Genomic DNA, 14,873 nt, shown 5'->3' on the forward strand with positions numbered 1-14,873 from the left:
TTATGAACCATATTTTTATAATTTATTCTAAAATACATTTCTTTCTGAGTTTGTTGTCATAATTGCTGATCCAACATTCTCACTTGATCTGGTATATCTATAGTACTTAGCCTTTAGTGACAGGGACATAAATATAAGGTATTTTTAGCCTGTTCAAGATTTTCTCTTACCTTGTTAAAATCTTTATTTTTCAAGACTTTACTGCTATATAAATATGCACAGAATTAAACACAATATTTCATGTTAGTCATGTGCAACATATTACACCCATATTCTATAAATGGTACTATCTGTTGATTTTTTTCCTGAGCGGCATTCAGGATGTTAGTGTTGTTTGTAAAATCATAATACTTGGGTACTGGTTATATTAGAAATGTCTTTTTCATTGTCACCAGCTGAACAGGTGGGATAGATTGGGAAACTTCTGCAACTAGTCCCTAGATTTTTTTTTTTTTTTAAGTAGCAGAATTTTTTTGTTAGGGTGTCTTGATTCTGGACTCTTGCTTTCCCTCCTGATTCACAAAAGCTTATGCTTGTTGATCTGGGCAGCTGATTATGATTTGGCTTTTGTTATATAGGTAGAGGGTATAAGAGAGTTAATTTAAGATGTCAGTTTATTAGTTACTTGAAGTTTCTTTAATATATTGTTTGTGTATTTTGAGGTGATATGATACACCATTATTTTCAAATGAAAAACATACATACATTTCCTAGGGAAAACTCAGAAAGCTCAAGATTTCATAGTTCTTAAATAACCCATCTGTTGTTTTTTTTTGTTTTAGAACACCTCCATTCAGTTCAGAGGATGAAGTGGATGATGATGATGATGATATTACGCAGTCTTACATATCACCAGAACTTTTACAGACAAAACTGTCCAGCAGCAGTGTATCTAACTGTGGCATGACCACAGACAAAAGTGCTATAGACTGGATAGAAGACAGTGAAAAGGAGGAGGAGGAGATTGAAATGCCTTTAAAACCCTCCAAAGGTTTTTTTTCATTATTTTTATATATCGAAGTAATATTTTTGGATAATGTTTTAATTTTAAAAAAAACACCTCATAGATGATAACATCAACATGTTAAAAATGCTTCAAAGCTGAACTGTGTGGTAGACATATGCCCCAAATCACATTAAACCAGTGGTTCTCAACCTTTTCAGATTCAAGTCCTCCTCATTAGACTCAAGGTAACCTGTAGTAAATACCAGCTCTTAGCTTCCATTCAGTTTTTGGCTACAGAAAATAATATATTAATTGTTTTGTTGCAAAGAACTCAGACCACACCAGGTCAGAATGTTTTTGACATTCATAGTCTCTGGGCTTACATTGTAAATCATGTATAGGTGTTTGCATACCTAACAGTGCCAGTATTGCGCAGCACCCCCTAGCATGCTTAAAAGGATCTCGTGCCACACCAGGATGCCATGGCATCTTGGTTGAGAATCATTGGCATTTGACACTACCTACTGTTTTGTAGAATCTCATTCTCAGATAGAGATAATCTCTGCCTTGGAGAGATTGCGTTTTGAAAGTCAGAAATTAACAAAGAACTGGGGATACAAACCAACAGGTACAACAGTGAATGAATAAAGTTTACTGAGTTACATGATCGGTTGTTGATGGGGTTTTCCATTTTGGCAATTGGTTTACAATTTTCAGAAATACATGTTTGAAGTTAGGTTCTTATTTAGGCACCTAAATACCCTTATTGTCAAAAGTGGTGAGCACATAGAAGTACACTCAGCTGAACCAGAATTGCTGCTTCAAGTAGTTCAGAATGTCCTAGGCTCTAGTCTAAGCTCTGCAGCTACCTAAATATATAGGTGGTGGAAAAATATGGGAACATTCTCATTAAGATTTTCCCTTTTAATATTCAGATATTTTTAAAGTTTCAACCATATTGTAAGGTGTTTGACAACCTACATGAACAACAATTCTACTAATACAAATTCCAAACTTTATGAACAAGTGTTTGCAGGGTGAAGGATAAAATTAAATTTACTCTTGTCCACATTTGAACTATGATCTGTATCCTACAGTCAAAACATAAATGAATGATTCTGTCCAGAAGTTTGGCTTACGAACCAAACTTTGCTACTTTTATTCTTCACAGTCATACTGACAAAAGCATGTTTTCACTCTTTTTTTATTTTAGTTTTTCTCTAAGGTCAGCTACAAAGAATAGAACAGACCTCTGATACTACTTTTGCATCTGCAATATTTCGTAGATTTCATAGATTTCTAGAGTTAGAAGGGACCTAGTAGATTTCATAGACATTAGGGCTGGAAGGGGCTGGACTCAATGATCTTCTGAGGTCGTCTGCCCCAGGGGCAGGAAGTCAGCAGGGGTCATAGGATCCCAGCAAGATAAACATCCAAATGTGGCTTGAAGGCGTTCAAAGTAGGTGCTTGAACCACCTTCAGCGGCAGTCTATTCCAGACCTTGGGGGCTTGGACAGTAAAGAAGTTCTTCCTTATGTCCAGCCTGAAATGGTCATGGAGGAATTTGTGACCATTCAACCTTGTCATCCCTTGGGGCGCTCTGGCGAACAATCGTTCCCCCAGATCCTGGTGGACACCTCTGATAAACTTATAGGTGGCCACCAGATCACCCCTGAGCCTGCGCATTTCCAGGCTGAAGAGTCCCATGGCTCTCAGCCTCTCTTTATAATCTGTTTTCCTGACCTCTGATAATGTGCGTGGCTCTTCTCTGGGCTCTTTCAAGCTTCTCCACATCCTTTTTGTATTGTGGAGCCCAAAACTGGACACAGTACTCCAGCTGCAGCCTCACCAAGGCCGAGTACAATGGGAGAATGACGTCCTGGGATTTGCTCGAGAAACATCTATGGATGCACACCAACGTTTTGCTTGCTTTACTAGCCGCAGCATCACACTGAAGGCTCATCTTTATCTTGCGGTCAGTCATGACCGCCAAGTCCCTTTTGCCTGTAGTGCTATCCAGCGTAGCACTGCCAAGCACTACTTCACAGTCAGGGTGGCTAGGATCTGGAACCAACTTCCAAGGGAAGTAGTGCTGGCTCCTACCTTGGGGGTCTTTAGGAGGAGGCTTGATGATTACCTAGCTGGTGTCATTTGAGCCCAGTTTTCTCTGCTGCCCAAGGCAGAGTGTTGGTCTAGAAGATCTGCAAGGTCCCTTCCAACCCTACATCTTTGAATCTATGACCCCCCAAGTCCTTTTCATCTGTAGTGCTAGCCAGAGTAACACTGCTGAGCCTATAAGCATGGTGCAGGTTTTTGCTTCCAAGGTGGAGAACCTTGCATTTTTCGGTGTTAAACACCATCAGGTTCTCATCCGCCCATTTTGTGAGCCTGTTGCGGTCAGCCTGGATTGCCCTCCTGTCCTCAGGTGTGGACACTTTGCCCCAGAGTTTGGTATTGTCAGCTAACTTAGCCAGTCCGCTTCTGACACCAATATCCACATCATTAATGCAGGGGTTGAATAATATAGGTCCAAGGATAGAGCCTTGTGGGACCCCACTTGTCACAGGGCACCACAACAATTGACTTCTGTCAGCCACCACCCTCTGGGTCCGACCACGGAGCCAATTCCCCAGCCAGTGGATCGTGGTGAGGCCAAGGCCACAGTTAGTCAGTTTTGCTAACAGGTGATCATGGGATACCAGATCGAAGGTTTTTTGTTTTTTTTTAAAGTCAAGATATACAACGTCAATCTCTTCTCCCTTGTCCAGATGATACGTCACCTGGTCGTAAAAGGAAAGAAGATAGGTCGAGCAAGACCTACCCGCAACAAACCTATCCTGGGTATCCCTCAGGATGTTGCCATTGGCCAGTCTGTTAAGAATGGCCTCTTTGATTATCTTTTCTAAGACCTTCCCTAGAATAGAGGTCAGGCTGATGGGCCTATAGTTTGCCGGATCCACTTTCCTCCCTTTCTTGAAGATAGGCACCACATTGGCCTTCTTCCAGTCTTCGGGCACTTCACCAGAGCGCGAGGAGCTCTCGAAGATCCGTGCCAGGGGCTGAGCTATGATGCTGGCCAGCTCCTTGAGTACCCTGGGGTGTAAACTGTCAGGACCGGCTGACTTGAAGGTGTGCAGCCTCTCAAGGTGTTCCTTCATGAGGTCAGCATTGATGGAGGGTAAGGAATCTCCCTCACCCAGGCCTCACTGTCCTGTAATGGGCAGGGTCATCCCATGGGACTGGTGAAAGACCAACGCAAAGTTCCCATTTAGCAAGTTGGGTTTTCCCTGGGCGTCGGTTGTCAGTTGTCCCGCCTGGTTTAGCAGGGGTCCAGTGTTGCCCTTGCTTTTCTTCCGGCTCCCCATATATCTAAAAAAGGACTTTTTATTGTCCTTGATACTTGTAGCTTGTTGGAGTTCCTTCGTAGCCTCGGCTTTCCTGGTTTGCTCTGCGCAGTTCCGAACCAGTGCAGAGTATTCCTTCATGGAGGTGGATCCAGTCCTCCATCCTTTGTAGGTTTTTCTTTTTAGATGCAGGAGGTACACTAGTTCCCTGGAGAGCCAAAGGGGCTGCTGTGCCCTCTTGCTGCCTTTCCTCCGAGACGGAATAGACTTTGCTTGTGCATCCAGGATTGCTTGTTTGATCATCGGGTCCGACCCCCTGCTCCAGACAGGAAGGAGCGCCAGAGTTAGGTAACCCCAGCCATATGCCTGTCTAATCTCCTTTTGAACATCTCCATATTGTTTGCTATATTTACTTTAAAAACAAATCATTTAGGGCGTTTATACACGTGCTCTGGGAGTTGCAGGGGGGGGCACTTTAATTAGAGTAGCTTCAAGAGCTGCTCTAATTAAAGAGCCCAGAGCTTCTAATGTATCAGTGTCTCCGTGCTTCAAAATGGCGATGGAGGCACTTTATCTAAAGCTCATTAGATGAGCTCTGGGCGCTCTGGACTCATTAGATGAACATTAGATAAAGTGCCCCCACTGCCATTTTCAAGTGCAGGGATGCTGATAAATGAGATGCTGGAGTGTGGTAATTACCACTCTCCAGCAGACCTGAGTAATCTGTAATTACAGTGCATTGATATAGCACATCAGAGCAGCCTCACTGCTCGTGTATAGTCACCCTAAATTATAGGAGCAATTACCACATATGTGCAATCTCATAGAGAACAAGATCACAGAAAAATCACTGAGCATATAATGCATCTTACAGCATTTTCACTAATTCTGATTAGTGTTTTACTGATTTTGATTTGTTAATCTACTATACTGATTTACTGATACAAATAGGATGGAATTATTTTGACTTACATGATCCATCTTGAAGTTGCAAGCCAGCAGGCAAAAACAAAAGATATTTTGAAACAGAGTGTTTTATATATTTAGAAACAACATATGTGGAACTTCACTTTACCCTTCTGAATAGAAATATTTGTTTTTTTAAATATGTATACAAATTAAAAAGGAAAAAAGCATAATTAATAAAAAGTACATTTACATTTTAGTTACTTCATTTTTATTAATTATTAATGTCATAGGATAAATATTTTTATACCTTGCTCTCAAATTAACAGTCTTTCTCCATTTTGTAATGATCTTACAGGTGCAATTATCCAAAAACTGACTGAACAAGTTGAAAAGACTCTTTCTAACCATGGAAATAAAAATAAACCACCTGGAGGGCTTAATGTTGCAGAAGCATTTGTTAAAAAAGATGACATACAAGAACTGAAGGTATTTGTTGTTTTTGTTGTATGAAGTTTAATTAAACATACCTACATTAGCTATGTTTTGGTTAGTTTTGCTATAATGGTTTGTATTCCAAGCTGAGAATAGTTTAGAAACAATGGAGAGTTTATAATAAACCAAAAAATGGCCACAAGCTATGTATAGAAAATAAATTTGGTATACATTTATAATTTTTTGTTTCTTTGTACAATGGGACACCATGTTGGGGAGTCGGAAGCAAATCAGATCTAGCTAAATAGTCCCCAGAACACATACTTCAAATTTTAAAAAAATATTTTTTCTGTGGTATATTTTACATAAAGTGAACGTGCACAGAAGTGGTATGAAGGCTGTGAATTTGGGACGAGCTGCTTAACTTACTTTGGGCTTTTCTGTATCCTGGTTGTCCAAACAGCATTATACCAAACCATCCCATATTCTGTCTTCCCGTATATATGTAAAAGTTTACATATGTATGTTTACATGTGCACAGCTAGTAAAGTTGCATTTTTGCTGAATGTTTTAAGGTGCCTGTGAGATTTAGCCACCAAAGTGACTCTAACATTTGACTGCATGGCAAACTCCATTAAGGCTCCTCTGAAACTGCCTTTTACCAACATAATTTGGAGAAGGCTGCACTGATTAGGAATGACAAAGGTCATTCCGAGTGCTATAAAACTTACAAAGAGGTGGCTAGCCAGGTTAGTCTGAAGTCAGGCAGAAGATAGGGCAGGGTGGCACCTTTGACACCAACTGGTTGTGAGGGACATAGGCAATAACCTATGTAATCCAATAGAATCTAACGAAGAAGGTTGTTACTTATAAAATCTCATGCCTCTCTGAACCAGTAAGGTGTGACCATGCTTTTTATACTTTTATATTATCTTGTAATCTACTTGTCATATTTTTCAGGAATTATTTTAGAAATACTTAGAGTAACAATATTGGCTTGAACTACTTTTATATCTCCCTTTGCCTATAGCGTCCTAACTACTGTGAGTTCAACTGTGCTAACGTGTTACAGCATTTGTTCGGTAGTGGATCCTTTAGTTAATATTGTATAAGATCATTGCCCTCTCTTTATATTTGATCTTAATTTTATTAAGAATTTTGCTTAGGGTCAGCATTTTTCTCTGCAAAGGTCTATTTCATTGTTAATTTTGTAACACTGTAATATATCATTGTTATTTTGAATATTTGAGGAAAATCCCCCAGCCATTATTTTTAATATATAGAAATACACCTCTCCCATTATTGCCACACCTTGCTCACACGGATAACTTAAAATTGCAAAACATTGAAACATGGAATGTTAATAATACAGTACAGCGAGCAAATCTGTCACTTCCTGACAAATATTAGTTTTCAGTTAACAAAGATATGAAGGTTAAAAATGTATGGATGTTGCAATGTATGGCAGTTCCATCAATCTCTGCACTTTAGAAGAGACGTGCTGCATGTGCATACTTGTGAATTTTTATCACTGATGCACATATTGTCTAGTAGCTGCTGACCCTGCCTCTTAGCAAAAGTCACTGACCTCTGTAAGGAACTAAATTCTATGTCTCAGTTATGATACTAAAGTTCTCCCTAGCTAGTGTGAGAAACTCTCTCTCTCTCTATGCAATTAATGCTCTCCAATAACAGATAATTGAACCACAAAATTGCTAAGAAATTGAGAGAGAAGGAGTTTTTTAGGAGATGTTCCTACATATGAGACTGTCTGGCACAAGAAATATGATGATGATGGACTGTATTGTATTCAGATGAGATACAGATTCACCTCTCTTACCTGGCTTTTGCTCATTAAGCTTAATATGCAAATCCAACATGCTAATTTAAAAAAATTACTCCTACCAGATGCTGTGAACAAGAAAAAAATTGAATTTATGTTGTCCATATAATTCTTGTAATGTTGTTTTGTTTTGTTGTCTTTTTAATGCTTTGGAATTAGGAGTTCTTATCAGGTTGTTACTGATAAACAAGACAAGAGACATGTACAGCCCTTTTTTTAATTGATCACACCTAAATGATAAGCTAGGCACTGGGGTAAGTGTGTATTGTGCTGCCAATTATAGCAGAATACATATGCTTACTTCTATTGGGGAAATTCAGGAAAGAGGAGGAGGAAGGCTTGCAGACTGGCTTGCAGGCTGTTTTGGATCCAGTTTTTTCACCAGTTTGCAATATATATACCTGCTTTTCCCTAACAACAGCAGTTCAAATACTCTTAGTCTTGCTGAGACTCTAGAAACAAGACTCAAGCAATATTTCCATGGTTCTGGAAGGTGTCAGTTAGTCAAAATGTATTTCTATGTGAAACTGAAGGGAGGATTTCTTCTTATTAATATTCTTTTTTTCTTTCTTTAATTTATGGTATTCTCTACAAATCTGCTTTTGGTTTTATAACTTATAAGAGAAGCTTAACAAAGGTGTACATACTATAGCATAAGTTACATTTGACACATTATGTTATCTTGCCCATTATTTATACTAACATTCTCATAGAATTGCAATGTGCTGTATTATGGATTACTTATTTCAAGACTTTTGGGCAGGTTTTGTTTCCTGCCAGGTCTTTCACTTAATTTACATGGCAGAGGACACATCTACACATGCATTTACTCTAGGGTGGGTTTACTCTAGAGTAAATTACTCTACAGTAAATACGCCCGTGGCAGGCATCTACACGAGCAGGGATGAAGGAGCTCCAGGATTCCCTGTCCAGCTGGGGGCTCACTGCTAGCTGCCCCATTGGTGGATCAAGGCAGGGGACTGAGACCTGCCCCTCCCCTGCAGCACTTTCCAAGCCCTGCATCTTGATTGCCCAGTAGGGGCACAAAGCTGGGACCTGCCCCCGACCAGGACAGTTCCCAGCCCCCAATCTGTGACTGTGGGGTTGGGGCTGGGGAGCCTGTTCCCAGCCCCTGCTCTGCAATTGTGGAGCAGCAGGTGGGAACAGTCTCCCCAGTCCCTGCTCTGATTGTGATCGGGGAGTGGGGTAGGAGCTCCCTGCTGCCAGGACATGGTCCCCATCCAGGCTCTGGTGCCCAGTTTGCTGTCCCAGGCTGCCTAGCTGTGCAGGATCAAGTTTGCTCCTAGTCCGCCATCTACACGTGCCATACGGCACAGTAAGTAATCACGAGTAAATTTGCTACGTGTATTTACAGGTAGCAAATTTATTCGTAATTAGAGCCAATTATTGTGCAGTAAGCATCTGCATGTGTAGACAGTGACCCTTACTACACAGTAATTAGCTCTAATCTTGAGTAAAGCATCTCATGTAGACGCACCCAGATTCCACTATTTAGTTGTGCAGATTAATGACTTCGCAAGTTCAGTTAAACCTCCCACTTGTAACACTGCAAAGATTCATTTTGCAGGCATGCAAAAACAGTTTTGTGAGCCATAGTTCATGTCACTCTCCTGCAGCTTGGCCCAGGCCTCCTGAAAATGGCCAATGCTGACAACAGTTACTGTAAGGTTGGGTACCAATTAAATAATTAGATACAGAAAGCCTTTATGATCATTTTGTACCAAATATTTTCTATTCTTTTTTTTCATTTTCTCAACATTCTTTTTTATCCCTTCTTTTATTTTCCCCTGTCATTCAAGGAACCTTACATATTAAAAATGGTTTGTGCAGTATTAAAATTGCACAGTTGAAAATACAAGAAGTCAAGGAAAGAAAAACTTGTTTCTGCCAGATAACCTATATGGCCTGTAGTGTCTTAAGCTGTGTACACATATTCAAAGGACCTGGGAGAATTCTCCTGGTTTGGGTCTCCTGTTAGAAAACTTACCCTGAATAGACTCCTGAACAGACATTTGAATGCTGAGACCCTGAAGATCAGAGAGCTTGCAGTGCAGTGCTGATGCTGCTCAGCCAGGTCTCAGTACACAGATCTCGGTGTACACAGATCTCAGTGTGTTCTGCAAGCTCCCACAGTCTGCCTGGTGACAGATGACAGATGGCTGCAGTGCACAGGACAGCCCTGATGGACTAACCCAAACTGCTCAGGGTCCGTCTGTCTCTGCCTGTAGCACAGTATGGAATCGTGAAGGGAACATGATCTCTCCCAGAAGTGTTTTAAACCGGCTTATTCCCAGGTTCTTTTGCTCCTGGAACAGCTATTTTTGCTCTGGTGTAAGTGGCATTTTAATTAGAGTGGCTCCAAGAGCAGCTCTAATTAAAGTGCCTCTCAGTGTCTCATGTATCGATGTCCGTGCGCTTCAAAATAGTGGCGGGGGCACTTGAACTAAAGCTTGTTTGACACTTGTGTACAGACACCCTGAATGTCATGGCGTATATTCATTTTTTCTTAAACTAGTAATAAACTAATATGTAATCAAATCCTTTATAATACTGTAATGCTTAGGAACACCAGTCAACGGCTGCAGATAGCTTGTTAGGCAAGGTACACTATAACACACATAGCATGCAGTGTAACTACATAAACATCATAGTGTGATCACTGGGTCAGGTCCTCAGCTGGTGTAAACCAATGTATGGGGACGGTGCTGTTGAGTGGGACTGCACTGATTTCTACCACCTAAATGTCTGGCTCTAACTTTTGCAGTTCCTGTCACTTTTTTGTGGGGCTTTTTAAGAGTAGGAGTCTAGCACTAAAATAATTTATTGCATTCAATGCGTGCAGAGGTTAAAAGCACATAGGTCGTTTTTTAACCAATGAAACATAGAAGTAAGGTGATATGTCACAACACCACATAGCCTTCATACAATGTGGATCAGAGTATCTTACTTTTTAAGTATTTCACTTCCAAACACTTCTAGTCTTCTCCTGTGTGTCTTGTAAATAGATTTTCAAAAGAATCTACCTTTATAAGTTGAAGTCAGAAAATAGTTTTCCTTTTTAAAAGAAAAACTACTTTTTTATCAGTTCACAGAAGTTGATGATGATGACTGGGATATATCCTCTGTTGAAGAAGAAAGTTTATTGGCAAAAGATGAAAGAGGTCAGAAGGGAACTGCAATTCAAAAAAATAATGGACCCAGTACTATATCAATGGTTCAGGCCTGGGGTGCTCCTAAGGCGAATATGACAAAGGAGGAAGGTAACATGGAACACTATTCAAACCTTTACAGCATTTGAGGGAAAAATCAGGTGTAAATAGCTGATGTAGTTAAAGGAGAACTTCGGTGTAATGTAAAATGTTATTATCACAGCATCTGATTAGAAAGAAAAGTCAAATATTTTTTAAAAATTAAGGTGGTTTAACTTTATAAAACAGATGCTAAATGTTTCTAAGTTCCCCAAAGCTACAGCCAACCATTTTTTAAATTAACCTACCAGGAAAATATCCTTCCATTCCCTCTAAATGAGAAGGTTGTTTTTAAATTACTTCAGCTCCAGAAACCAGAATCATTTTAATGTGAGAATAATATTCATCCTTTGACCTGCTGACATTTAAGATTTCTATCTGATGACTATTAGGCTTATCTAGAACTGTTTATACAGTTAGAAAGGAGACAGTCCCATCTTTCTTGTGAGGGACATACACAATTGCTTTTAGTTCTGAAGTTTCAAGATATACCCGCCGGGCCTCGTGCATCTTACCTCGGGCTTCCTTGATCCGAGTGCTTGCCGGTACTCGCCTTGCCGTCGGAGGTGGCCTTCCGGGAGGTCTTCCCACGTGCCGCAACCTGCCCCTTCTCACCTGCCACGACTTGAATCTTTCAGTGGGTGGGGCTTCGTGCAGCGCGGGTGCCCTCGTCGGTCACCTGCTTCTAAGATGTCTTCTGCGAGGCTCCTCCTCCCCTGCACCTCGCCCTTTACCCAGCCTGGCGGATCTTGGCTGTTTCCGTGGTTGGCCGAATATCCCCTAGATACTTAAACAACGAGCTCACCTCTCGCTCCAACTCCCTGCCTCCACCACCTCAGCCCCTTCTAATGCAGGGAAACACAAAACTCCCTCCAGAACTCAAACGAAAAGCTCAATGAGCCTCAAGAGAGACATAACCCTGCCCCTATTGGGCTTCCTTATGGAGCCGACGGCCTCTTTATCCCTCCGCTTGTTGACAGGGCCACCTGCCCATGGCTCAGTTCTGTGGCCCCTCTCCGCCTATCCCAGCCTCACGCCACTCCTTCTCCGGTATCCTACCGGCGTGACCCTCTGTCTGGGTCCCCTGGGTGCAGTGCCCCTCTTTCCGGGTCTTCCCCGAGCAGCAGTCCTCTCTCCGGGTCTTTCCCGGCCCGTTGACCTCTCCGTGCCACTGGGGCTCTTACCGTTTCCTCTCCCGGCTCGCCTGCAGCTGTCGTGCTGGCCTCGGGCGCTGGCTCGCCCCTGGGTTCCTTTAGTTCCCTGTGGTGAGCGCGGGTAGTCACCTCTGGCATTCCGCGCCTCCAGCTGACTCCACCGGCCAGGCTCCCTCCCGGCAGCCACATGCGCGCCCCGCTCCTTTTCACTGCTGGCCCTTTTATTTCCGCCGGCCAGCGATTGGGAGTGACGTCATCTGCCAGCCGCGGGTAACTTAAGGCGTGATCTACGCCCCGCGCGGGCTTCTCCTGCCGTCCCTGCTCCTCCTCCCATCCTGTGGTGAGCAAGTTACCCTTTTTTATTTTCCTTTTCTCTGTTCCGCCCCCAGCTTCTAGCCCTGGGGCTCCCCCGTGGACTCGGGAGTCTCCCCGGTCTTTCTCTCCCTGTGACACTGCCCTTTAGAGTTGTTTCATTTTTCTGCATAGAAGAGATACTTTGGGCCTATCTGTACTACCTCAAGACCATGTTGGGGAGCTCCAAAGTGAAGCATGCCATGTTTGCTCCATGTACACTATTCCCTGAAATGGGTGTAATATGACTGCCCTACTGCAGTGCTGGGCACATGTCAATGTTACATCGATTTGAGGGCACGGTGTATGTAGATGGGTATGGCAGCATGCTTCGTTTAGTTCTCTAGCATCCTCCTGAGGTAGTGTGGACATGACCTGCAGGTTCTGGGAGGACTTCTGTGCTAGTATCAGTGCCTCATTGTAATGACAAAGGCAAAGTTCTTTTATAGATGTCTATAATGTCCCTGGTGTGGGGGAACCCTAGCCCCATTGAAATCGATAGGGATTTTGTCATTGATTTTTCTTGAGCCAAGATTTCATTGTGTACAATCGATTGCCAGGAAAATAACCTCTCAAAAATAGGATCGAGAGTTGTTTTGGTATGACGTTGTTTTCTTCTTTCTTTGTTAACAGGACTTCATGATGCTGATACAACAAGCACATTAAAAAGCAGCTTAGTCACTGTAACCGACTGGAGCAATTCTTCAGATCTGTAACTATTGCATTCTAAATGGGAGGAGATTCTGTTATTGATTTTATTCAGGTTAAATATCTTGTCTTAAACAGGGCTGTCCAACTTCTAAGCAGTCACAGGCCACACTGGTTGGGGCCACCTGACCCAGGGACTGCACTAGTGTGAGCCACAGGCCCCTGGGTAGCACCTCCCACCCGCTGCTGAACCTCTTCCCCACATAGACACCAATGAACTGCATAGGCAGGCAGCTCCCTCCTCAGCTCCCTTGCTGCACTGCACCAGAGCACTTCCAGTGCTTGGGGCTGTACTGCCCCACCTTGTCCCCTGGGGCAGGAGCAGGAACCAAAAGCTGACTTAGAGAGGGGGAATAGCAGCAGCAACCAGGGTAATAGGGGAAGTGCTGGCTGGGCCTAGGGGCCACGATCAACCCCTCACAGCTGGACAGTCCTGGTCTAAAAGATTCTGACTCCTGGGTTTTCTTTGTATTTTACATTAACAACCAGGAAGACTTGTTTAAGAGAATATGATGGTGTTTAACCTTGAATTGTATGGAAGGATGTTTAAATATATGCGACTAGTCCTCACAGTTTAGAAACGGGAGAAATTCTTGGCCTTGTTGGCTCCTGTGCAGAATTTCCATTGTATTAATTGGGCCAAGCATTCACTTCTAATGTTTGCTTTTAAGACCAGCTGTTAAAGAAGCCCAGAAGTATTAGCCAATAGGCAGTTTATTGCAGTGTTACTAGATCAGTATTTTAAAGCATTTCTAAAATGTATTTTTTGTATTTTGTCCCAAGCTTTATATTAAAATGTAAGTATTTTAAATAAAGTATTTCTTAAAATTAAAATGTTAACATTTTCCAACATGGTTTCCAGTGAGCATCAAAAGCTGAAAAATGACAGTTTACAGAGTTGTTTCTAGAGTATGCCTTAAAACTCAGTATTGGGAAGGTGTTTCTGCTTTAGTTGTTAGAATAGGTTTTTAATGTGTATTCACAGTAAAATAAAATTTGGAAAAATATAACAGGACAACTCAAACTAGAGCAAGAATGGTATGTGTGGCATGGAACACTTTTTTGTTTTTATATTGTATTCAGTTGTACTAATTTACTGTTATTAGCTGCCTTCATTTAATAAAGACTTAACTGTTTAAAACTTAAATAGATAAAAGCACTAAATTAAAAGAAAAACTTTTGTGATCATTACTGTTGTAAAAAGCTTCTTATCTTTTATTTAACTGCAATATTATACTTGCCTTTATTTTCCTTTGCTAAGCCAGTAATGAGTAGAGGATATGCTAAACCAATAATGAGGATAAATTGAGCCAACATTGCATACTACTTCAGTGAAACTGAGGGTCTGTCTATCCAAACTTCAAGAAAGATTTGGCTTTGATTCTGACCAGAAACTAATCCATTATAGTGACTCAGACCAAAACACATTCTGTGGTTATTCATAGACTCTAAATAAATCTGGATTATTATTTATATCATAGTCCATGTGACATCCACACATTTGGCAATCCTTTCAAGCATTCTTGTAGCCTTTCTGAAATTTATGCAAACAGCAAGACTGCAGCAAGTGGCTAGTTTTTATTTCCTACAATGGCTTCTCCTGTTTGCGGTGTCACATGTCTGATCACACCCAGCCAATCTGGAACAGGATTGAACACTTGCCAGAATAAGTGATTTTCCAGCTTTGGGGTGAAGAGCAAAAGGGCAACCATGTTGCAGAGAGAGTAAGTATGAAAGGGTAGGCTGGAGGAAAACTAGGAGAAAGCTATAAATGGGAGCTGAAGTGGGTCAGAGGCAGAATGGAGGAGCCTATTCAAAACTATTGTATTGTCCTTCACATAATCCCTTCAGGTGAGAGAACTTTGTGCTCTTACTCTGCTCTTCCTACCCTGTCCCATTTTCTCCTCACACTCCCAA

The 14,873-nt window shown here is 41.7% G+C and overlaps 1 protein-coding gene across 8 annotated transcripts in view; it reads left to right on the plus strand.

Annotated features, from left to right (window-relative positions):
• The window catches only part of DZIP1 (DAZ interacting zinc finger protein 1), an 85,079-nt gene extending 70,935 nt beyond the window's left edge, over positions 1-14,144 (plus strand). For all 8 annotated transcript variants that reach the window (XM_059721120.1, XM_019486954.2, XM_059721118.1 and 5 more), the window contains 4 exons: positions 783-991; positions 5,555-5,685; positions 10,581-10,755; positions 12,882-14,144. In XM_059721120.1, coding sequence (XP_059577103.1) covers positions 783-991; positions 5,555-5,685; positions 10,581-10,755; positions 12,882-12,964 — 598 coding nt within the window. In that variant the 3' untranslated portion in view covers positions 12,965-14,144. The remainder of the gene's footprint in view (positions 1-782; positions 992-5,554; positions 5,686-10,580; positions 10,756-12,881) is intronic.
• The last annotated feature ends 729 nt before the right edge of the window (positions 14,145-14,873 follow it).

The sequence above is a fragment of the Alligator mississippiensis genome, chromosome 1, assembly GCF_030867095.1.
Source record: "Alligator mississippiensis isolate rAllMis1 chromosome 1, rAllMis1, whole genome shotgun sequence".
NCBI classification, from domain to species: domain Eukaryota; kingdom Metazoa; phylum Chordata; order Crocodylia; family Alligatoridae; genus Alligator; species Alligator mississippiensis.